The 23,703-nt window shown below is 45.1% G+C and overlaps 4 protein-coding genes and 1 long non-coding RNA gene across 6 annotated transcripts; 3 read left to right on the top strand and 2 right to left on the bottom strand.

The window, feature by feature from the left end:
• Nucleotides 1-782: 782 nt before the first annotated feature.
• On the bottom strand, nucleotides 783-3,625 carry LOC101773847 (cell wall protein RBR3). 2 transcript variants are annotated; one of them, XM_022823835.1, is made up of 5 exons: nucleotides 3,348-3,625; nucleotides 3,110-3,258; nucleotides 1,941-2,970; nucleotides 1,361-1,651; nucleotides 783-1,263 (listed from the first exon to the last, which is right to left on the bottom strand). In XM_022823835.1, the coding sequence occupies exons 1-5, from the start codon at nucleotides 3,599-3,601 to the stop codon at nucleotides 1,185-1,187; spliced, it is 1,803 nt and encodes a 600-aa protein (XP_022679570.1). In that variant the 5' UTR covers nucleotides 3,602-3,625; the 3' UTR covers nucleotides 783-1,184. The 2 variants fall into 2 exon arrangements, with proteins under 2 accessions (XP_022679570.1, XP_022679571.1); XM_022823836.1 differs by lacking the exon at nucleotides 783-1,263 and having other exon boundaries at nucleotides 1,509-1,706.
• An 89-nt stretch (nucleotides 3,626-3,714) lies between these two features.
• LOC105913898 lies at nucleotides 3,715-5,070 on the top strand. The gene is made up of 3 exons (XR_002676237.1): nucleotides 3,715-3,856; nucleotides 3,941-4,287; nucleotides 4,552-5,070. It is a non-coding gene; the product is annotated as an uncharacterized LOC105913898 (long non-coding RNA).
• Nucleotides 5,071-6,392: 1,322 nt separating this feature from the next.
• LOC101773426 (ACT domain-containing protein ACR10) lies at nucleotides 6,393-9,419 on the top strand. Its single transcript, XM_004956187.4, has 5 exons — nucleotides 6,393-7,249; nucleotides 7,720-7,825; nucleotides 8,108-8,444; nucleotides 8,540-8,824; nucleotides 8,955-9,419. The coding sequence occupies exons 1-5, from the start codon at nucleotides 6,847-6,849 to the stop codon at nucleotides 9,093-9,095; spliced, it is 1,272 nt and encodes a 423-aa protein (XP_004956244.1). The 5' UTR covers nucleotides 6,393-6,846; the 3' UTR covers nucleotides 9,096-9,419.
• Nucleotides 9,420-12,077: 2,658 nt separating this feature from the next.
• LOC101778477 (histone H2B.9) lies at nucleotides 12,078-13,258 on the top strand. Its single transcript, XM_022824696.1, has one exon. The coding sequence runs from the start codon at nucleotides 12,139-12,141 to the stop codon at nucleotides 13,033-13,035; it is 897 nt and encodes a 298-aa protein (XP_022680431.1). The 5' UTR covers nucleotides 12,078-12,138; the 3' UTR covers nucleotides 13,036-13,258.
• A 3,752-nt stretch (nucleotides 13,259-17,010) lies between these two features.
• On the bottom strand, nucleotides 17,011-19,811 carry LOC101773021 (protein DMR6-LIKE OXYGENASE 1). Its single transcript, XM_004956186.4, has 3 exons — nucleotides 18,810-19,811; nucleotides 17,977-18,307; nucleotides 17,011-17,582 (listed from the first exon to the last, which is right to left on the bottom strand). Exons 1-3 carry the CDS (start codon nucleotides 19,469-19,471, stop codon nucleotides 17,328-17,330), a joined length of 1,248 nt encoding a protein of 415 aa, XP_004956243.1. The 5' UTR covers nucleotides 19,472-19,811; the 3' UTR covers nucleotides 17,011-17,327.
• Nucleotides 19,812-23,703: the final 3,892 nt, after the last annotated feature.

Below are 23,703 nucleotides of genomic sequence, written 5' to 3'. Positions count from 1 at the left end.
CTGTTGCAGAAATGGGTTTCTGTGGAGTATGTTGAGCTTGATCTGCTTCAAGGAGTTTGGTAATCGAGCAAAACACTTGATTTCATATTTTCATTTGGTGAGCCCTGGACCTTTTCCTATCGGGGCTACTTGTCTGGCCTTTTGCGCCAGGCAGATGTGGGATGGGGGATTCAGGAAGGGAGCCTCACACTACAAGGCACTCTCTAGTACTTGGTCATGCAAAGGAATGTCATGCTGCTAGCTGAATTTATGTGGCCATGCATTTGCAGTTTATCCATGAATGGCGAACCAATCAGAAATCAGTTACAATAGCAACATTGACTGCAAAAACAGTCAGTCACCTGATGAAAGAGATCCCATTGAGATAATGATGTTGCAAGCAAAATGGAACAACACATGAATGGAGCACATGCTGGTGTTTGCTACTTGAGACTTGAGAGCAAGCAACGCGCAGCAGATCTAGAAACAAACAGGTACCAGCAGAGCAGGTACAAGTAAAGCTCAGCAGGCTGGAGATTGAAAGCACTTGCATCTACAAGTACCACAACGATGGGATGGATTGCAGCACACGCAGGCATTACTACTGGCTGTACTATAGTATCACCTGACTTTAGTCTGTATGATAGTAGGTGATCCACGAGTCAACCTATTGTGTGGACAAGTCGACTCTGATTTCTGCCTTTGATACAGTAACGCACAGTGCAGGCAAAAGGAATTTGCTTCCCTGCAGGGCCTGTATTGGTTTCAGAGAAGTGCTCAATCCTGTTTCTGACGAAAAAGGAGGCAGTAATCATGTCCAGGGCATGAATTTACTCAGCGATGTGCTGTTTATTTCACCCTTTTCCCTGTCAAACTCCTAGCAGCCACCAACAACTGCTTTGGAGAAGGGACTCTACGAGGGAAATCTTACAGAAGCAGAAGGATAAATAAGAGAAAACTGAAAGAATGCTAACTGTGGTGTCTGTGTAAACATCTTTACCGAAATGAGAGTACAGTGTTATGGTGACAGACAATGGACATTTATTACAATGGTAACTACCCTGAAAGGTACAGAAACCCATCTGCTAATTATTACCCTGATGAGAAATCTGATAGAACCGCACACTTTCAGCTGCTGCCAATAACATTGAACTATCAAGAAAGAAAAAGGGTAGAGGGGGCAAACAAGATGGAAACGGCCTCTGTTACATTGCTTTAGCACTGGCATAAGTTTCTTTGAGTAAGGGCGTACACTGGATTATGACACGAGCTCCAGAAGCAAGCCTGCAATGGTGGAAGCAAGGTTCATTCCTCATAAAAAACAAAGAAAATCGTACACTGCCTTACTGGACAAACTGCAAAGATTGAGAGTATTACTGACCTTTCTTCAATCTTAACCGCTTTCTCTTTTTCATCATGAAATGTTACTACTCTTGTAGATCGTGGTGATGGATCGGTCATTCTTTTGCTCGCACTTCTTGACAAAGTCTTGGATGAAGCTTCATTGCTACATCCTTGTTCACCATTGTTATGTCTGACATCTGTGGTTATGGTTACCAATGTCCCACTTTTGGGTTGCTGACATGGTGCCATTTTGATTGTTTGTGAGATAATTTTGCTTCTGCCCTCCAAATTATCCAAATTCCCTACGGAGGCTTCTTTCTCAGAAACACTGCAACGTATTCTTTCTGTGGTCACAATCTATGCAGAGAACTGTATGCAAAAAGCTAATTGCGTACAGAGAGATCATGGTCAAGGAGACAGTCATTGAAACAGTGATGGGCATGAGGGAATGCTTTTGTTTATAAGACTAACATTGTGCTAATGTGCTAAACCTCAAGCCTGGATATCAGCTAGTGAAGGGGAAGAGTGGGCATAAGTTTCTTGCTTGCATCAGAATATCAGCTAGTTGTTCATCGGAAAGGGTAGTGAAGAACAAGAAAAGGAATCAGGTTACATACCAGTATTGGTCATAAGATGAGGAGTGCTTAATATTTGTTGACATCACTTTGCCTGACTCGCATCCCTTGACTGCAGTTTGGAGCATGCTCCCACTGCAGTTGCTGCAGTCTCCTGAGTCTGAAATTACTCCAACTCCAGCAGCAGTTACAGGATGCATGATGAGCGCGCCAAGGGGAGACAACACTGGAGATGATGGCAGCAGCTCAACATGTTGGCTCAAGTACTGGGGCTTGTGCGTTGATCGCATGAGGCCACAGGCAGGGAGATGCTGCCTTGCAGACATCGTCGACCCACAAGCCATGAGCCGCATCAGCAGGTTGGCAGGGTTCAGCTTTGTGCCTTGTGACTGCACTGCTTCTTTGTCATCATCATCATCCTCTTCCAGGATCCTCTTAGCAGTGGCACCTCTTCTGCCAAGAGCCTCGGCCCTTATGAGGGACTCCAAGGTCCCACTCCTGCTGGTGCTGGAGGAGAAAGATCTTGTCCGTCCTGCTTGCTTATCATCGGCAGGCACAGTTGCCTTGATCAGTATGCTACCGGTACTACAACCAGTATCCTTCTTGTGAAGGTCTCTCCCTGTTGATGTTCCTTGGGTTTGTGTTGCTTCGCCTTGTGCTGTGATTATGGACACTTGCTGCTTGTTGTAAAGCATGAGGCTAGGTGGAGGAGTCGGAGAACTTGTGCTACCTGAAGTAGAAGGTGCGCTTCCTGCTGATCCTCTTGTTGGCTTAGTAGGAGAGGCGGGGCTGCCTGAAGAGCTTGAACGTGCTGATGCTGCCTCCTCATCCCTATCCCCAGTGGTGCAAGAAGATGATGGTGATATTGACGACAGCTCTGGCTGTGGCTCTTGGTGCAGAGGTGGAGGTGGTGCTTCAACCTCAACATCAACCTCGATCGTGGGAGGAGATGACAATGATGAATTAGTAGTCCAGCCTTCCCTGGAATGAGTTGGTGCCTCTTCATCAGGAGTTGGCTTGACGCATTGGACCTTTTGGATAATGGTTGTGCCGACATTCGTGTGGTCATGATCTGAAACAACAAATTACAGGATGGGAACATGCAATAGGTAAATTAATCCAGTAAGTAGTGGTTGAAGAAGAGCAACTTGGGCCAAATATGCAAAAAATGAGAGGCCGCAATTGGCTGCCATGCATGACTTATAATATACCTGCAGGTGGTGGTGCAGCTACAAGCGCAGGTGGTGATGAGTGGTGGGGGAGCAAGAGGGAGCCCTTGAGGACATACTCGCTGCCCTGTGTGGGGAGCAACATATCATCCTCCAGCACATCATGCCATACGAATCCGGTTTTGTACCTTCTTCAATATTGCAGTGCATTACATATGTCAGTTGCCAGAAGCAAGCGAGCAAGGAAGCAAACGATCTGGACTTCTGGATGGTCAGTTACCTTTTGCAGGACCAGGAATACATGGCAGCCATGCCCTTCCCTCGCAGCGCGTCCAGCCGGCAGATCACATCCCTGAGGTAGAGTGCTTCGTTTGGGGAGGGGAGGCGCATCTCCATCAGGTGTGGGTGCTCCAGGTGCCGTCCACTGCGGCACAGGTAGTACACCACCGTCATGGACACACCACTTTGGCCTGGGCTGCCACGACGCCTCCTAGGTGCCCTTCCCTCTAGTTTTGCTCCTTCCTCCGAAGACATGGCAGCTTGGACGATCCAAGCAATTTACAAGACTGCAGATGAGACCGATGCAGTCGAAGCGAGTGCTTAGTCACTGCAACAGAAGAGTGCTAGCTAGCTGCAGGGAATGGCAATGAAGCTTCCCTTAGCCTGTGTTGTTTAAAAGAAGCAAGTGGTGAGGAAGAAGCTAGCGAAAGCGATGTGATAGACAGACTGAGGGAGTGGAAGCCTGGAGCAGATACCTACTTATATAAACACGAGAACCAGCACTCAGAGGTTGGCAAATCTTCTCTTGTTGCTGCCTGCCGTTTTTCTGCTTCCTTCTCGTAGAGCTGATTTTGATCTGTTCCCCCTGTCCAGGAAGACGAGAGGCTAAGCTTGTATAGTTGTATGAGAGGAGGAGGTACTCGTACTCATTTGGTATATGGGCGGGCTAGCTGTTGTGTTGCTGGTTGCTACCAGCACTCACATGGATCTCACTCGCATCACGGCCTGCTGTCCTGTCCTCAGAGGCACGAGAAGGTAATAACAGGAGGAGCAGTAAAGCAGAGCAAGGTACGCTAGTACAGTACAGCTGGGTTGGTTGGGAGGCTACATTGCATTCGCATTGAGCTGCGCTGTCAGAGATTATATTTACTTACCGGGTGTTGAAAGCAGGCTCAATGCTAGACAGTAGTTTACTCCATACTGGCATCCTCCAATCCATGGTGCGAGTCACAGACGGCTGCTTTGCTGAGCTTACCTGCCTTTGCATCTCACTCCCTCGTGCCCCGCGTAGTCACTTTCTTATTTCTTCCCTACCTTTTCGTTCACATGATATATGATCCAGTTTAGTATATAATATCAATGGGGCCATCTTATTCTCTCTTTTTAAGAAGAATTGACCTAAAATAAAGGAGGAAGTTGCCGCCTTGCCTGGCCTGCATTCCCAAGCTGACACCAGTAACTTGCTCTTCCTTTGCCACTGACAGACACGCAGCTGCGTCCGCGGTGTTGAAGGAAGAAGAGCTGTTGGTGCCAGAGCAATCTGAAGCTGCTGCTGCTGCAGCAGCTATGGCCTTGTCCGACCCCTGCTCTGCGTCCAGGCGTTGGCGGTTGGCGTCAGATTCGGACGAGGTATGAGCTGTGGATCTGTGATGCATATGCATGCCGTGCAAGCAAGACAGGAACCGAACAACCAAACCTGGCAGCATTCATCATATGCTATGTAAGGTTCGGTGGAGCAGCCTGCAGCGTGCAGGTACGCTGGTGCTGCAAATGTGGAAAGGGAATTGCATTGCATCCGTCCGTGAGAATAATTGAATAAAGAGGAGAGAGCCTCGCCCTTGATGTACGACGATCGCACTGTGCACCTACTAGGGTCTAGGTAAGTACGTACGCTTTTCTTGCCTTGCTTAGACTTCACTTTTTTTCTTTTTCTTTAGCCAATGTCATGCACTACTACTCTCTTCTGATTCAGTACCTTTTTGGGCCTTGGTGGGCCGACCTAATCTGGACGACCACCCAAATGTATGGGCTGCTGCTGTCCTAGCTGGGGAGCGGGAAATGTATCCCTTCACTCTTATTCACTGACTCATTCAGTGAGTTGGTTGCGCTGGTGACACGGATGATGTAGACCCCTTGACTTTGCATGTTTACTAACAGGAACCCCGGTCTCAACTTGCCCACAAGAGCAACTTTGGATCATTGTTATTTGCGGAACTCCCAAACGCCCAAACCCGTTTCCTAATCAATCCGGTCACCATCGACTGCGATTTGGCGTGAGATTTTTCAGGCGCCTGTATAGTAGGAGGTGCGAATCAACTTTGGACTCGTTAAAAGCTCAGTCGGCACTTTTAACTTAAGTATATTTTTATTTGATATCACAAAATACATGCTTTCGTCAGTACATCTTTGGGCAACTACGGCTAAAAATTACGTTAGGTTAGCTACCCTAGGTTAGGTTAAAAACGTGGACAAATGGTATGTTTGGATGGAACCCTGAGCTAATTTTGCCTGACACCTGCCTGGAGTGTGTTTGGTTGCAGCCCTCGATATCAGCCTGACGCAGGCAGCTGGTTCCTCCACCAGGCGATCGAAATCGACTGCTTGGGTTGCTGTTTGCGGCTGCCTGAGCTAATAACGGTGATTAGTGTAATGACTACATTAGTTAATTGACCATAGTTACAGGACGCATGTAGAATGCTATTTGTATTGCCTTTTCGTCCTTTTCTTTCTTTTCACTACTAGTTATCGTTTAAACGAATACCGAACGCACAAACATTGTGCAGCTAATTTATCATTGTTTTATAACTTCTTTAGTTTTAACTAGATACTTTGGGGCACCATTTGAAAATTATTGATATTGTTATACACTTATTAATTTATAGACTTATAAATTAATTAATATCAATATTTTAATAATAGGGTCATATAAATTATCAAACCAATCACATTAGATGTACTGAAAAAATTACATATACGTGACATAGTCATTCATCGATTAACTTTCTCAAGTTTTCCAGGCTAGGCAGATTCTATCAAAAATTTGCGGACAACTTTCAGGCAGCACTTTTCCTCAAGCAATTCTTCCAAGTTCCACCTAAAGCCCCGTTTGGTTACAGGAATTAGTCCCTATTACATCGATATTTAGATACTAATTAGGAGTATTAAATATAGGTTAATTACAAAACTAATTGCATAAATGAAGACTAATTTGCGAGACAAATCTATTAAGCCTAATTAGTCCATGATTTGACCGTGTGATGCTATAGTAAATATGTGCTAATCATGAATTGATTAGGCTTAATAGATTTGTCTCACGAATTAATCATGACTTATGCAATTAGTTTTATAATTAGATCACTAATTTGTCGATATGATCCGAAGTAAAAATTAGTCATAGATCCTAGCATCTCTAGGTGACGGAACAGTCTGGAACAGTCGAACAGAGCAAAGTGGAAACGGCTGGTTGGTGCACAAAAGGAAAAAATTTCACCGTCCAACCATTCTCAGCCTTCCATGTGCCTTGTTGACTTGTCCACGACACATCAATCACTTTCTTTTTCTGCCCCCCGAAATTTGTTTGGATTCCTTTTCTCCCCTCTCCCAAATGAAAAGAAGAACAACAAGGATCTTGGGAATCCATCAGCCGAGATTCCGCCCACATCTCTCTCGTTTCCGCCACCGCGGCCTCCGCTGTCTGCCTGTCCCCGCAGCCGCGGCAGCCCACTCAAGATCGCCGCCACTTCTTGTCTTCTTCCGACCGCAATCGGGAGCTGGGCACTATGGGGATACCCAGTGACGAGGTGGTGCAAATCCGCCACGCCGACGCCGCCGGCGACCCCGCCGTCGTCACCGTCAGCTGCCCCGACAAGACGGGCCTCGGCTGCGACCTCTGCCGGGTCGTCCTCCTCTTCGGCCTCAGCGTTGTCAAGGGGGACTTGAGCACGGACGGGCGCTGGTGCTACATCGTGCTCTGGGTGCTGCCGCGGCGGGGCCGGGGGCGGCGGCCCGTGCCGTGGGACCTCCTCAAGGATAGGCTGCTTCAGCTCTGCCCTGTCGCGGCGCCGTTCGGGTTCGACGCCGCCTGCCTCGCGGCCGCTGGCATCCAGGACGCCGCGAACCCCGCGCCGCCACAGCTCTTCTTGCTCAAGCTATACTGCTTCGACCGGATGGGCCTCTTGCATGGTAACACCACCTGCTACCATAGATTCAGTAATGATTTGTCCTGCATAGTTCCGTAGGCTACCTGATTTTTCTGTTCTATGGAAAGTGCTAGCCTAAATTAGTGGGGAAAGTGTTTCCCTCTTCGCCAGTCATTTTATCAGACAACCGAAAATTACGTTGACTGATCTCATTTCTCAAAGACTCAAACATCTTGTGACAAAATTGTCAGTCTCTCATTACCCCATAGCATGCATTTCTTTGCCATTTGATTACTGAATACATAGGACCTTGTGGGGATTCTTTTTTTCTCCCACTGTACAACTATGCAGTAATACTGCTAGATAAGGTAAGGTAAGGTAGCTTCATATCTAGCGATTTGGTTTTTAATGTAACCAAGGACAGCTAGTCCTGAAAGGGATGTTTCATTGGAGATATATGCAGCTAGAAAAGGTCTAATTTGGATCTTCGTATTGGGAATTCTGTGTATACAGATGTGACACGAGTCTTGTGTGAGCTAGAGTTCACGATTCGGAGGGTGAAGGTCTCTACCACGCCTGATGGGAATGTGCTGGACCTTTTCTTCATCACAGATACCAGGTCTCTTACCTCCTAACACATCCTTTTCAGTGCCTTCTAATGATCTTTTTTTTTTGTTTCTTGATTCCAGAAACTATTACTCCATGATAATATGATGAAATCATACATTATATTATTCATCAAGCATCTTTGCTGATATATCAGGAATCGTCCATTCTTTTTTTAACATCATAGTGTGGTGCTGCCTGTTTGTGGTTTATGGTTACTAATTTCCACCTTTTAGAATACTATGAGCTCCATATCTCCTCTAGAAAGTAAACGAACACTCTGGAATGATTTCAGGGAGCTTCTGCACACAAAGAGCAGAAGGGAAGAAGCGTACGACAAACTCGATAGTGTCTTAGGGGACTCCTTGACAAGTCGTGAAATAGATCTTGCCACCGAAGACATGTTGTCTTGCCTTCAAGCTTGTGCTTCGTTGATGCCTGCTGTAGTGGAACAGATGTTTAACATGGATCTCATAGAGGAGCAGTCAATCAGCACAAGAGGTGGTGATACCATCTCCGTGACAATGGACAACTCTCTAAGCTCTGTGCACACTCTTATTCAGATTCAGTGTGGTGATCGTAAGGGCCTCCTATATGACATCATGAGGACAGTCAAGGACTGCAACATTCAGGTAACTACAATTGATACAAGCCTAATTTCAGTTGTATTTCACCCTCCTACGAAGGAAAATAATGAAGAAGCAAGTTCAATTTTCTTTGGTGTCAGATCTCCTATGGCCGATTCTATGCTAGCCAAAATCGAAGGTGTGATGTGGATTTGTTCGTAGTGCAATCAGATGGAAAGAAGATCCTTGATCTGCAAAGGCAGGGATCCCTGTGTTGTCGCCTAAGGATGGAACTCCTCCGACCACTGCGTGTGGCATTGGTGGACCGGGGTCCTGACACAGAGCTGCTGGTAGCAAACCCCGTTGAGGTCTCTGGCAAGGGTAGGCCGTTGGTGTTCTATGACATCACCCTTGCTCTCAAGAATCTTCAGAAACGAATCTTCTTGGTATGGTACTATATAATGTACAGTATATCCTTGTGCATCTTTAACAATTATTACAATCATAGATGAATATATTTTTTACTGAGATGAGGAGCATCTCGTAACAACTAATGGAGCATCGTGATGTTTGTAGGCTGAGATTGGCAGGCACGTTGTGGAAGATAGGGAGTGGGAAGTCTACAGGGTGCACTTTGGTGAGGAGCATGATCTCTCATCTTCACTGCGGAGCAAGATTGTGGATGGAGTCACCAACATGCTGATGGGGAGGGACTGATGACACTGCTGTTGTGCCTCTGAATTCTGAAACGTTATCTTTAGTAATCCTGCAAAAACTAATTTAGGTGTAAGTAAAATTAACCAACTGATCTTTACTTAACTCTAAAATGTAGCTTTTTTTTAACAAATCCAGAGACACTGTAGTGATTAAATCCTGGATAACTTGAGTGTACTCTATTTGTTGACTGGGACACAGGGTCCTAAACATACAACAACTTACCAAGCTTCAATTCGCTCGCCATCAGGCCATCACCAATGTGTGTACATACATTGAACCAGGATCAAGTATTCTGTGTGAAAATATAACTTTCTGTGTTAACCATACCTTCATCTTCTTCTCATACACTATTATGTTATGTGGTTATGAGCAATTATCTGGATTGAAGATCAATTTTTAAAGGAGTGAAGCAAAGATATATGAGGTTCAATATTCACAGTGTGGATATGGAGCACTATTTCTTTAGATATATTAGCATCCCAAAAATCATGGAAAGCTCACAAATAATTATAGGGAATCCTTTGAAGATCGTTTTTAAAAGGCTAAAAGCAGTTGGAAAGGTATACTTCTGTCTTGTGGTAGTCGCCTAGTACTGATAAATTATGTGCTGAGCGCATCCTTGCCATGTATATAATGTCTTTCTTTAAAGTACAAAAATGTATCTTAAAGAGTTAAACTGCTATAGGTCATTTTTTTTGGGAAGGTAGTGAGCATCAAGGGGCTCTAGGTATTTTTAACCTAGAATGACTTATTTTTTGGATGGAGGGAGTATTTTTTACCAGAGAATCTAATCAAGTGAAATTAGAAAGATAGTGAAAATTATTTTGTTTTTGATAATAAGGAAACTGTCCTACACTTACACTTATTTTTAATTGTCACGTTTCAAGATTTATTTAGAGAATAATTTAAGTTGCTTTTGGATTATAGCTGCCGCATAGTGTAGCTTGGGAATTGGTTACGGGGATTAGAAGTTAGAACTGAAGTTATGTCTTCAAACAAAATTTGGGCTCAGGATGAGTCCAGGCATGTTTGTTTGATTTGTAGCTTTTGATCTTTTCTGAAAAGTTGTTGCTAGCTTTTTTCTGCTTCTGAAAAGTTAACACTAGCTTCTAAAAGATGTGTTTAGTTTTCTAAGCTCAAAAAGCTGCGAAAAGTTTATAAAACTGAGCTTTTCAGCTTTCCATATAAACTCAGCTTTTCTGAACTTCCAGCTTTTCGGAAGCTACACGAGAAAATCGTTGTTTGTTTGAACTTCTGGCTTTTCACGCTGAGAAGCTGTTAAAAAGCTCAAACAAACAGGATCTTGGTATGTTGGTCTATTTAAATGCGTAGAATTCATATCGTTCCCTTTACAAGAAAAAATTATACTTATACATACAGATCATCTGCGGAGGTACATATTGGATCTCCTTTCGATCATAGTTAAAAGAGCGGGCAATAATTAAGTGGGTGTCCTGCATGTTGGACACAACAATAATAGATGTGAGGCGTTGCACATGGTTACTACCTTCTGAGTTTATGCCTTTTTTCCCCCAACATTTATGTTGCTATTTGTTGGCATTAACTTATCAGCCAAAAACGCCAGAATCGGTAATAATGAAAAAAAATGAATGTATAACTCATACAGAGACGTAAGACCATTCTTAATGCAATGTTTCAAGCATACCACATAAACAAGATTGTATCTAATTCAAGGATAAAATAAATCATACAATGCATTGTTTCATATTTTGTTGTTTCCAAGACTACATGCAAGACATAAATATTTTGAAAATAGTGTATATATGGTTTCATCTTCAAGAAACTAGTTTCTTCTCTCACCTCATAAACAGTGTGCCCATGTTACCACAATTGACTACGTGGCAGCCATAAAACTACCATTGAGAAATGGCCTAGAAGGGCTACGGGCAAGTCAATAATTTTTTCTAAAAATTTAACTTTAATTAAGTGGGTGTAGTATGATATACTACCTTCGTATCACTGTATGTCAAATATTATGACACGATTCTAAGAAAGCTCGATGCACTGTAGTTCGTCGCGGCAGTGAACACGACTGTCCCTACGAAATTGTGGGGCGAACTGCGCAAAACTTCTGACCAGCGTGATTCGAACCGCAAGAGAGAGAAACGCCGACATATTTATACAAAAATTGCACTTACACTGCAGCGGTTTGGGATAAGTTGGCAACATGGTTTACCCTACAGCATCTACCAGTCACAAACGGACCATCTTCGATTCACAGATGGTAGAAAAAGGTCGGAAACTCATATCAACACAGAACCTATCATTTTTTGATGGATTGGTCATATATTTTTTATGAAACATATGGAAGGAAAGAAATCGTAGGACATTTAATCATCGATCGTGGAGGAGGTAGCTTATCTTATAAAGGAATACCACCAGCAACTAAAGTTATCCAAATGGAGTGCAGGTCGAAACCTATGCAATTTTCCTGAGTTGCGAGCCTCTTCCTTTTTACTCGTTGTTCTTTTGCTCTCTATTTTAGTTGAGTATTAGTTATTCCTTACCTAGTGGGAGGCGGTTGGCCCTGCTAGTTGTATTTTCTTTTTCTTTCTGCTTTTCCATCTAATAAAAATTTAGCAAAGGTCTTGCTGTCCGTTCAAAGAGAGAGAGAGCCCGCGCGCGCGTGGATCAACGAGTCCTCTGGATTAATTTGAACCCTGCTGCTGCCCTTCTCGATCCCTCCCTCTCCCTCCATTCGCCCTGCATGCTTATCTTATCGACCTGTCTCAACGAGAGGACCTGTCACCACGGCGACACGAGCGTGCAGTGCAACTGTGTCTGTCTTCCTGTTCCCGGAGCCCCAGGCGGCAGAAGTTACCACGTCGCCCTCTCGCCCTTCCAGGCAGCCGCGTGTCCACCCCCGGCCTGGTGTGAGGCTGTGACGTGTCCCTGCCGTGCTCTGCATAAAGGAGCCTCTTCCCCACCGAGCTGCATGTCTGTCATCGTCGCCACTGTTAGTGTTAGCATTCTCTGTTAGTGTTAGTACCCTCTGCTCTGCGTAGCAGATTTGGTTGGCTTCATGGCTCCCAAGCGGCGTAGTAGTGGCAAGGTGGTCGGCTCCGTGGTGAAGACCAAGGTGGTGCAGGAGACCGTGGAGGTCACCACCGCCATTGTCGCCGATGGTGAGCCGGAGCAGCAGCTGGCTCCAGGGGCTCTGGCCCTGGCACCCCGCACCGGGGAGGTCTCGCGCTCCAAGGTGGTGCACGTCGAGATCACTACTCCGGACAGCGACAACACCACCGGCCGCTCCAGTGCGAAGCAGCAGCCCACCGCCAAGAGAGGCCGTGGTGGCCGGCGCGAGGAGGAGAAGCCGCCGGCTCCTGCTGAAGAAGCCGCACAAGAACCACCACCGCAGAGTCTGGAGACCCAGGAGCCCAACGAGGAGGAGGAGGAGGAGGACGTGGACGTCAGCAAGAAGAGGAGGAAGCCGCCGCCGCAGCAGCGGCGGCGAGATGAGGAGGAGCCGGAGACCCCGCGGGTGGCGTCGGAGAGGAAAACAGCAGGAACGAAGACGACGCCGCAGAAGCAGAAGAAGCGGGGCGGTGGAGGCGGCGGCGGCGGCAAGGCGAAGACCGGGCGGCGGAGGCGGCTGGGCGAGGCGAGCCCGGGCGGCGACGCCGGCATGGGCGGCATGGGCGGGTACAAGCGGTACGTGTGGCGGGTGCTGAAGCAGGTGCACCCGGAGCTGGGCGTGTCCGGGCACGCGATGCGGGTGCTGGACATGATGATGGCGGACATGTTCGAGCGCCTGGCGGACGAGGCGGCGCGGCTGTCCAAGGCCGCGGGGAGGGCCACGCTCAGCTCCCGCGAGGTGCAGAGCGCCGTCAGGCTCGTGCTCCCAGGGGAGCTCGGCAGGCACGCCATGTCCGAGGGCACCAAGGCCATCTCAAAGTACATGTCCTACGACGACGCCTAGGCCTAGCTAGTAGCTGACATGCATGTTTTAGCTAGTCATGGATGCCCACCGTGCACCGCGCCGTCGCCGGCGCCGCGTCGTACCTAGCAGTCGAGTTGCACGTAGTCTCAAGTGCTTAGTTGGAAGCGTAATACTCCTATGTACGTAGGTGTCTGTACGTACCAGGACCTAGCTACAGGTAGTCGGTTTGTATCAGTACTGTATGTCTTGTTGTTTTAATTAATCTCAGTTCTCTGTTCTCTTGATCCTGCATGACTCTTGCATGCTGCTTTGCTGGAATTTGGCCCCCGGCTCATTGGCAAGGCCCACTCTGCAAGCAGCAAAACTTGTTCGATGGGCCGAAGTTTTGCCCAGGATGATTGACCACTTGAGTTTACTATATATAAAAATGAACTAATTAGCCTAGGGAGTGCTACATTTCATAAAGTTCGTATAGTGCTGCCAGAGAAGTGGAAGTACCAGAAAAGCAAATTTCAGTATTGAATAAAATCTATGCACATAACAGGATAGTGTCGTAGAATCCCCATGCAGAGTGTTTCGTTTCACACCTCAGTATATCGCCGACACATTGCATGTTTGCAAATCGTACCTTTATTTCCTGCAAACAATCCAAGCACAAGGGATCTGCTTTTCAGCCTCAGGTCCAAAGAGAATTATTCCTCGTACAGAGCAAAAAATGTTTGACTAATGTATGAGTGTGCTTATCATCTTGGGAAATACCTAAAAACAAATTTATATCGATGTAAAAAGTGTTACGGTTAGATCTTTAGTCACATTTCTGTTTTCTTGATCATCACCAAATACAACACGGAAGAACGGGATATTGTTCGCTGACCTTCAAAATTTGGCATGGCTAAGGAAGCTCCAAGCTCGGTTCGCAAAAAAAAAAAAAGAAAAGAAAAAAGGAAAAACCAAAGAACAAGAGAGAAGCTTCAATTACAAAGATGGAATATCAAACATGTAAAATAACTGAACAAACTTTATAAAATTTTAAAAGAAAATATTACAAACACAGTTAAATGAGACGGTCCGGTCCAGAAATAAATATATCCTCTGTGATTTTGCAAGAAAAGGTATTAGCCCATGAATCGATATGAGGAACAGCTAGGTGCAGAAATGGAAATTTCTGATAACAAGATTCAAAAATTCATAACTCAACTATAAACAGTCCAAAAATTTTCAAATCCTGCCCGGAATTAGGTCACATATTTATTTACGACTTTGCTATGGTTGGATTAGGGTAATCCAATGAATGTTGATGACTCTAAAAATTTCACACTTGGCCTGCATGTAAAGAGCAAGGCTAGGGCAATCCAAGGAAGGACTTGGAAATTTTCAGAATTTGTAAAAACAGGGGTTTGATCAAGGTTTGATTAAATTTTTGAGCAAAACAAAGTTTTCACACATCCACAACATATCTAGATGAAAGTATATAGTTTCATGTTGGTCAAAAGTTCTGTGTTTAGTAAAAAGTTACTTGAATTAGTTGCTAAAGATGGCTAAATTAAAGTACATCAACACTTGGGGCTTTTCCAGCAACATGTGTTTAAATGTCAAATTTGAGTTTGTTTAAACAACAAAACATGTTCATGATTCAAAATTTATTCATTTGAAATTGTAAATTTTTTTTGAGCATATGGTTCATATTTTTCGTATTTATACCTTTTATTTTATTTAATTATAAAGATAGCATAAGCCATTACTAAAATATGTATTAAAAGATAAAGTCATGTCACATGTGTAAAGATGCTAGAAAAATTATTAATTCATTTATGCACTCAATTTTAATGTTAATGACCATGCTAACACACATTTAACATAATTTTTAGGTTGCCATGTTTAAATCCTTTTTATTACTATTACTTTAGAATTCAGCTAAACCACTTCATAAATTGCACTTGATATGAAAATAATTATAACATATGAGCAATGTATGGTAACTCATATGAAACACTAGATTGTTTTTATACAAATCAATTTAATTAATAGAAGTTCATCTTGTAATTCCACTTTGGAGCTCTCAAATTGTTATTCAACTATTTGTAACTTACTAATGTTAATTTCCCTTTTAGATTAAAAACTTATTCGTTCTAGTTTTATTTACTAAAAACATTATATTTGGTTAAATACAATTTTTCACCATGATATGTATTTTAATTCATGCTTGCATTTAGTAGCAATTTCTTCATTTGTACACGCATCTGCTTTCAAACATCTCCAAATAGTTATCATATGAATATTACAATTTCAACTTGTGGTTTTCATTAGTTAAAGATGATCTCTCAATCAACAATCGCATTTGTTGGTTAAAATTTCAAAAACTAAACATTAAACTCTATCCAGAGTATGTTCGAGTTTTGAAAACTCCATATAGGTAATGTATTTACAAAGGCCGCCCAAAAAAATAAATTAGGACAAGGCTGCTGAAGTTCCTTCCTATAATTGGTGGAGGTGCTCCAAAGTGGAGGAAACATTTAGAACATATAATTTTACATGGTAGCGTAGTAAGGCAATCTATCATCCCTTGTCCGGTAAAAGTGGGACTGTGAGGGGTATAGATAAATTTGCACGTGAAAAGAACTACATAAACTATCTTTATGTAGATGAATATGATATGTTTTATGTTATTCATTTAGGGTGTATTTGGTTCGGCGGATGTTGAGGGACTGGACGGGTCCACCCTGTTTCGTGTAGTGTTGGGTTGAAGGACAGGTAAGATGGATCCATTCCTGGAGGGGAATATTCTCTCCAGTTGCAGGATGGGACCATCCACTTGAAACGAGTGGACAGGGGCCGTCCCACTTTGCCCCGTCTCAGCTCCGTCTTCTCCATCTGTGTGCGAGGGAAAGGCCTAGCGATGTAGGGTGGCACGGAGGAGACTAGCCGATGATGAGTGAGCGGCGGCCCTATCAAAGGCAAGCAGGAGGTGCTACGGCGCTGCAAGCGGTGGTTGAGCCAGCTCCAATGGGGTGGCGCGTCAAGCTGGCTTCAGTGTGTTATCGATGTGCGTGCCTACTCCAACGGGCTGTCAGCACAGTTGGACGTGGGGTGTGGCTGGGGTGGAGGGAACTAATGGGAAGGGAGGTCGACGGGGTCAGGGGCATAGGAAGCGTGCAAGGAGGCAACCGACGGGGGAAGAGGACGCTGGGGTGGAGGAGGATGCCGGGGCAACCATGGATGCTGATAGAAGAAGATAAAAGGAAAAATGAAAAGACAAAAAGAAAAAGAAATATAGAGGATGACATTTGGGACCTTAAATAATAGATGTAGTCCACTAGACACTGTTGCTAACGGTGTCAAAGACACCATCAATCCCACCAATCTCAACACCTAACAAACAAGAAATGAATATGAACCTATCCCACTTCAATCGAATACTAAACGGAACCGCCTCATCTCACAAAACCGGAGTGGAATCGTTCCATCCCACCTCGTCTCAGAACCCAACACACCCTTCGAACAAGTATTGGAATTGAGTTTGCTACCGATAACTAGCTAGATAAGCCGGTGAATTGCACTTTTGTTCGTCGTCTCCAAGTGGTATCCAGACCAACACAAAGACTCAACCGGCAGGGATACTATATTATCCGTGCAGTAGTTGAGAAGCACCGATACTGCTGATAATGACGTTTTCAGTATCCAACACAGTCGGCACATTTGCGGGTCATTAGATTATTGTCGTCTACGTTACCGTATCGATAAGGGTTAGTTAGAATCCGGCAGACTCGAGATGATCTATTATAGTAGTGGAGGATGAATTTTTTTTTTTTATACACGTTCGCAATGTAGTTTGGTTGACCCTCCTCGATCCTTATTAGCCGTCAATGCTTGATGCTCAGTCTGGTTCCAGTTCAGGTGACGAAGCTTCCTAGCTTTTGGTCCCTGCCCGCTCCTGATTACATATGCAGCACGGATCTCCATGCACGGGTATCCTATACCGTATGGATCCTGTGCCTTTTGCTTTGACACAGCATATAGACAAATAAAGCTTCTCGATCCTGATAATATTTTTTTCTTTTAGCTGAAAATAAAGTAGCATAGCTTAGCTAGCTAGGGTAGACAGCATGCAGCAGCAGTAGATGGGACCAGTCGGGCTACGGGTTTGACCGGTCAACTTGGTCCACAACCGCAGGTACTATACGTGCTGACTTTTCTCCTGCTGCTGACCAAAACGACAGACACGGACTGGTGGGACCCACGTCGTACGTAATCATACGCTTAACAGTTAGGACGGATCCAATCCAGGTGGTTCAAGCGGGTGGCTGCCTATGGGCCCGCCCGTGCATATATGGTCAGCTGGTGAGGAGCCTCCTGGTCTGGAGGAAGGACTTGTGCTTGCCCTCGGCCGAGCTGAGGTAGTCGAGAAAGGTGGCGAGGTCCGTGTCCATGTACCTCCTCGGGTTCTTGTCGTCGTCCACCAGCTCCGGCGCCGGCCCGATGACCCTCGCCGGCGGCAGGCTGTGCAGCGACGCCACAGAGATGCGCGACCGCGCCGAGTTCACGCGGACCCGGTGCAGCACGCTCTTGTAACGCCCGTTGCTGTACATCTGCATCGTGCATATACACTAGCTTATTAGCTTCTCATCGCATCGATCTGTATAGTTCCATAAAGCCAGCATCTTGGAACTGTTAGTTAAATAGTGTACTATCTCGCAATCTTAACTAAATATGCCAGCCAGATTGGCGTACCGATCGATATGTTCGTCGGTATCGGACCACCATTTGCTAGGAGATTTGACCGCTAGCTCAATCATATATATTATATATAGCATTCATTTGTTTCTGTATAATATAAAATAAAACAGGAGACAAAAAAGAAACATGCATGATTATTATTGTTGGTTTCCAATCCACGCAACAAGACGCAACTCTGTGTACGTACGTGCGCGTCTTTTTTAAATACCAGAAGAGTTGCGTTATTGGCACAAGTATACAATATACCTCGAAGTGGTCTCCGACGTTGACGACGAGCGATCCGGGGATCGGGTCGACGAGGACCCACGAGTCGGCGTGGCGGACCTCGAGGCCGTTCACCTGGTCCTGCAGGAGGACGGTGAGGAATCCGTAGTCGGAGTGCGGCGGCATCCCCAGCGTGAGGTCCGGCTCCGGGCACGCCGGGAAGCAGTTCACCATCAGCATCTGCGACCCGGCGTCGCAGCCCGCCAGCACCTCGCCGGCGCCGGGGCCGCCGATCCCGATCGCCTCCAGCGCCGCCTCCATCAGCTCCCTGAACAGCCGCCGGCACGACCGCGCGTACGCCGACACCACCTCCCTGCGGTGGCCATATACGCATATATACATGTATATGAGCCAGTGTAGTCGACATTCGACAAGTAGCTAGGTGGACACGTCGGATTCGTGGATGCATGCGTATGCGACTATGCGTATTTGATGCGGGCAAAAAGGGCAGCGCAGATTTATTCCTTTTTTTCCCTATTTTATTTTGCGGCAGCGCTTGTGGGCCTCTAACATTTGGGGGCATGCAGTCGCATCAGCAAGAGCTTTGTCCTGTGCTCTGCTCCGCGGGGGATGCACATATACATGTCCACTTCAACGTACAACTCTAGATGAGTCCCCCTTCGCTCTCTGAAGGATTATCTGATTCCTTCCACTGCATGTATGCTACTTTCACTTTGTTTCCTTCCTGGCTTGAGATGTTATCAGAAAGGGACCCACATATATGCGCAGGCATGAACGAGATGAACTAGCAAACGGGTAAAACCAAAAGAGAAACCACCGGAAAGAAATTGCATCGGATCGAAGAATCAGCGCACCTGAGGTCGGCGGGCGCGTCCGGCCAGGACGGGACGACGCCGTCGAGGTCGTCGCAGACGAGCTTGAGGAAGTCCCGCCAGCAGAGGACGCCGTCGTTGAGCTGGTTGAAGCTGGTGCCGTACCGCACGGGGGCGCGGATGTCGGGGGACATGTGGCGCGCGCGCTCGCCGAAGGGCAGCTCGAAGAACCGCCGCGCCACGTCCAGCATCGCCCCGCCGCCGACGCCGACGCCGTGGCCGACGACCTGGAAGAAGCCGTAGTCCCGGCACGCCGCGTCCAGCTCCACCAGCGCCGCCGCGCGCCCCGCGCCGGGCGAGCGGAGGCGGGCGAGGTCGATGACGGGGATCGTCAGGCCGCTGGTGCGCTGGTGGTGGTCCGGCGGCGCTGGGCGGTCGGACGGCGGGAGGACGTAGCGGGCCGGCAGCCTCGTAATGCCGCCGCGCTCGCACAGGTGCCGCACGCCCTTGAGGAGCAGCTCCTCTTCTTCTTCCTCCTCCTCTGCGTCGGCCTGGTGGCGGGGGTTGGGGTTGTCGGCGTCGTCGCCGGCCTTCCACTCTGCTTGACGGAGGCGCTGATCGGAAGCTGGAGCCGCATGGGCATGGCAAGGAGGAGCGGTGGTATTATTGTTATTCATGGCCTGGTTGAGGTCGAGGATTGCCATGTATTACTACTATACGTGAATCCGATCGACGAGATAAGTGGTGTCTGCCCTGCTCAAGTTCACAGTGGGATCGGATGAATCGAGTCACGCAACAAGCTAGCTTAGCTCTAGGATCGGATAGAGATTGGCTATGGCGCGCCGAGCTTGTGCAGTGATGAGAACGAAGCAATGGAGGAGGAGGAGGAGGAATGGAGCTTGTATTTATAGGGAGGGGACTGCGCTCATCAGGGATTGATGGGAGGCGAGGAGGCGACGGAGAAGGGACGACGGGAAGGAGATCGCTACGAGGACGAGGCAATCGCTGATTTTTCTGTTATTTATCAGCTCCAGCGCGCGGTAGGAAATTAATAAAGTACTCACTTCTTTAGTTTTTCTAGATTGTATATCTGGTTAGGTAATAATATCTATAAATCTAAAAAAATTAAAATAACTTACAATTTATAACGGAGGGAGTATAAATTAGAGTATGTATTTTTGGCATCGGGTGTATGCATGTATCGATGTACGATGCAATAAAAACGCATTGCATTTGTATATCGTCCGTGCGTTGACCGAACCCACCAGCTCGAGAGCCCATTTGTTGGTTCTCTTCTCTCTCATCTTCTCCCTCTCACTGTCCGATACTGTTGGAATCAGTCCTAGCAAAGTCCCCGTCCTCCATTAGACAAGCCACACCTACAGTTGACTTTTCTTTATGCTTTTATTTATTTTTTATCTCTTCCTCCAGCAAATCGAAAAATATTTATTTTCTACTAATTTCTTATAGCATTTTCTTTTAATACGTACATTCATAGAGATACTCATATACACACGAACATGTATATGCAAACTCTACCTCTATAAACACCTCCGAGAGATTGAGCCGGCAGATCTTGAGATTGACAAAGTTATAATAGGCATCTAGTTGTCGACGGTCACGAGACTACTACTGAGAGCATAGACTATTAAATCATAGAATAAATTTAAGAAAAATACGACCACCTATGCCATGTCGAGGATTCTAACGAAGATGGGTAGGTTCTAACTACTAAGCTATACTCAGTTTTCATATGAAATGGATCTGCTCCAGCTATTTCAAAGTGTAGTGTAGTTCGTTTTAGTCTTGTCCTAAACTAAATTTTTTGATCTTTAGCTAAGTTTATACAAAAATGCACCAAAAACTATAACATCAAATTAGTTGCACTAGATCCACCATAAAATATGTCTTAGCGAATTTGATATTGCAAAGGTTAATATATTTTTTATAAACTTGGTAAATTTTAAGGAATTTGAATTAGGAGAAAACTAAAATGATCTATATTTTGTAATTGAAGATGTATGTACTAGTATTAGTATTAATGGACACTCATGGTCCTATAATTAACGTAGAATACTACCACCAATCACAGATAAGAGATATTTTGGGCATAGATACAACTTTCTAAGAGCATCTCCAGTAGTCTTCCTTTTTCCAAAAAAACTTCCGGAATAAACTTGCTCCAGCAGTATCCCAATACACCTCTCTTTTCCTGATATTTTTTTTGCTCATCCCAATAATTGCTCTCAACTCTCCTCAAATAGAGGGAAAAATTGGTCCTCATGAAAACGACCGGTTCTGTTCGCGCCCATCTTTTTCCCCTTAAGGTTCTCCTCCCCCACGTTCTTTCACGTGCCCGCCTCCACCCCTGGTCGCCGCCTACCCGCTCCCCTCCAGCAAGATCCGGAGAATTGGTTATTCGGAAGGTTTTATTGGGAGACTGCAAAATCAACTCCCCCAAGGATTATTGAGAGTCGATGGAGATGCTGTAAGTACAAATTTTACTACTTATTTTTGAAGCATTTATGAAACATAAAAAAAGTATACTATTGTGAGACTACATTTCGGGATGAATTTACTCGTGCCATTTTCACATTGTCAAATTTAACAGATAAAAACTGATTTGTAACTAAAATTTGAAACTGTGGAGTTAAGACAAATACTTGTCATTGACGGAAATAATAAATACTGCGCGCTCAACATTTATCCTGTTCATATATCTACAAGGCACAAAAGCTAAGTAAAATTGGACGATCACTTGTTGTACTGGTAGAAGAACTACAAATCTATCCAAAAGGCACATCAATTTTGATGGTTGTTTCTGTCAGATAATGCCTCCAATAAACCTCGGTTTGTTTCATGCTAAGCACTGAAGTAACACACATATATATCTATCTCTTGTTCCATGGGGATCAGCTCGAACAAAGAAAAACTGCTGGGTTACATTATTATTATATAATATATGCGGGCTAGCCGCGATAGACGATATTCTCTCTTGGATTTGGTCTGGTAAATGTGAGGCAGGATGCATGACACGTCATCCATCCATAACTGGGCGGCGCAATGAAGCAGTACGGAATATTCTCCTGATGACCCTGAGTGATGTTGGGCTTAGATTTGCATTTGATTTAGTGTTGATCTTTTTTTCTCCTTTCGTCGATCCATCAGGGGATTCGCAACGCTACATGCTGGTTTCGACGTTTCGTGTTGCTCCATTTTTGCTCCGACGTACAGCTCCGGTCCATCGTGTGTGTACTATGCATGTGTATTCCACTCAGGATTGGAGTATATTGGTCGCATCAATCGATCCATCATCGGTCGTTTGTGTCTCCCAAGTGCATGCGTGTTCGACTGGATATCTATCTTTGACGCAGCAGCTAGCTTTTATATTTGCCGCCTGTGCAGATGCATGTCGTTCGGATGGAGCCGGCTGAAAAGCTGAAACGGCTGATTTGTTGTGAGAGAAAAATATTATTCGGTGTCTAATAAGCCGCTGATAAGCTGAAGCGAACAGGCATTACTATGTGTTAGACGTATCAATATAGCTTTTTCCTTGAAAAGGATACCTCTATAAAAAACGGTTTCTAGTGGTGGTTGAAACGGCATTTGTAGTGGCAGACGCGCTACCCACTCCTAATTTTCGTAGCTACAAATAGCTGTTTGCGGGAGCGGATAACAGGCCCACCCCTATAAAGCCGTTTCCAAGGGCAGGTGACGTTATCACCCACCTCTGGAAATGGTATCTTCAGGGGCGGGTGACGCCATGACCCGCTTCTGCAAACTGTTTTCCAGAGGCGGGTGATGGCGTTCCCCGCTCCTGGAAATGTCATTTCTGCTAAAATTTTGTACTATTTTTACGTCAAAATTTTAAAATATGGTTCTCCCATGTATCAGCCCATTCAGATCCAACACTTAAAGAACATGTATATGCAATAAAATATATATAACTTGTCTCACAATGAAAGTTCGTACATCAATACTTAAGGTCTTAGAGAGAACAAGTTCAAAATCCATAAGAATACATCCATGCATGTTACATATTTCATACTCCGCTTCGCTTTTTTAGATATGCAATATAGTTTAAGTCTCCAATCATAAAGCCTAGAATTTCATCAATATAAGCTAGAGCATGAATTAGTGCACTCTCTATCGCTTCACATGGACGGTCACATGCATACACTACTATAAATCTCGAACAATGGAGAGGGTAAATTGATATGGCATGTAAAAAGTGAAATGGGTCTGGAGCTTGAAATCTCTAGTGCATATCGGATTTCTATCTTGGTAACTATAATTCAACACATCCAAGACTTGAGCCAAAATCACATAAAAGCTTATTGACGCAATGGTATTACAAAGAGATCCTAAAAGATGAGAATAACGTGATGAAAGTTAAAAGATGTAACATAACTAATAAAGACAAAAGAATGATTAGATTGATAAAAAAATGTTCCATTCCATGTCATGTTGATTCAGCCAACAAAGCCTCTCAATAGTCATAAACATTGCTTTCTCCCTCCTCGAGCGCGTTTATTTAAAAATATGAGAAGTCTTGCACAAATTACCCATGATCCTTAAGCTGTTGTAGGAAGGCCTCCACGACGGTCCTTTCAAAAGTTACCCTATTTGGTGCTACTTGAACCCATGCGGCAATTGAAACCATTGGGATGGCCTGTCTTGGTGCCATCCAGTTGAACTATATTTCTTGAACAGGTACATTGCTGACGGCTCTTAAGTACCAATTCTAGGTTGTCAACTCCTGCATAAATACCGGAAAGATGATCATCAACCTAGTGGTAGGGGTTTATTACTAATCAATTTCATAAGTGTTGGTGAATATTTGTATGAAGGTCACTTATCCTTAGAAAAGAGGAGGAAACACACCAAAAAGGCAAAGAAACAGAACTCCAGCCAATCAGGAGAGAGCACACGGATC

Source organism: Setaria italica, chromosome II (assembly GCF_000263155.2).
Source record: "Setaria italica strain Yugu1 chromosome II, Setaria_italica_v2.0, whole genome shotgun sequence".
Taxonomy (NCBI): domain Eukaryota; kingdom Viridiplantae; phylum Streptophyta; class Magnoliopsida; order Poales; family Poaceae; genus Setaria; species Setaria italica.
The sequence above is the reverse complement of the archived record's forward strand: the minus strand, read 5'-3'. Positions and strand labels throughout refer to the sequence as shown.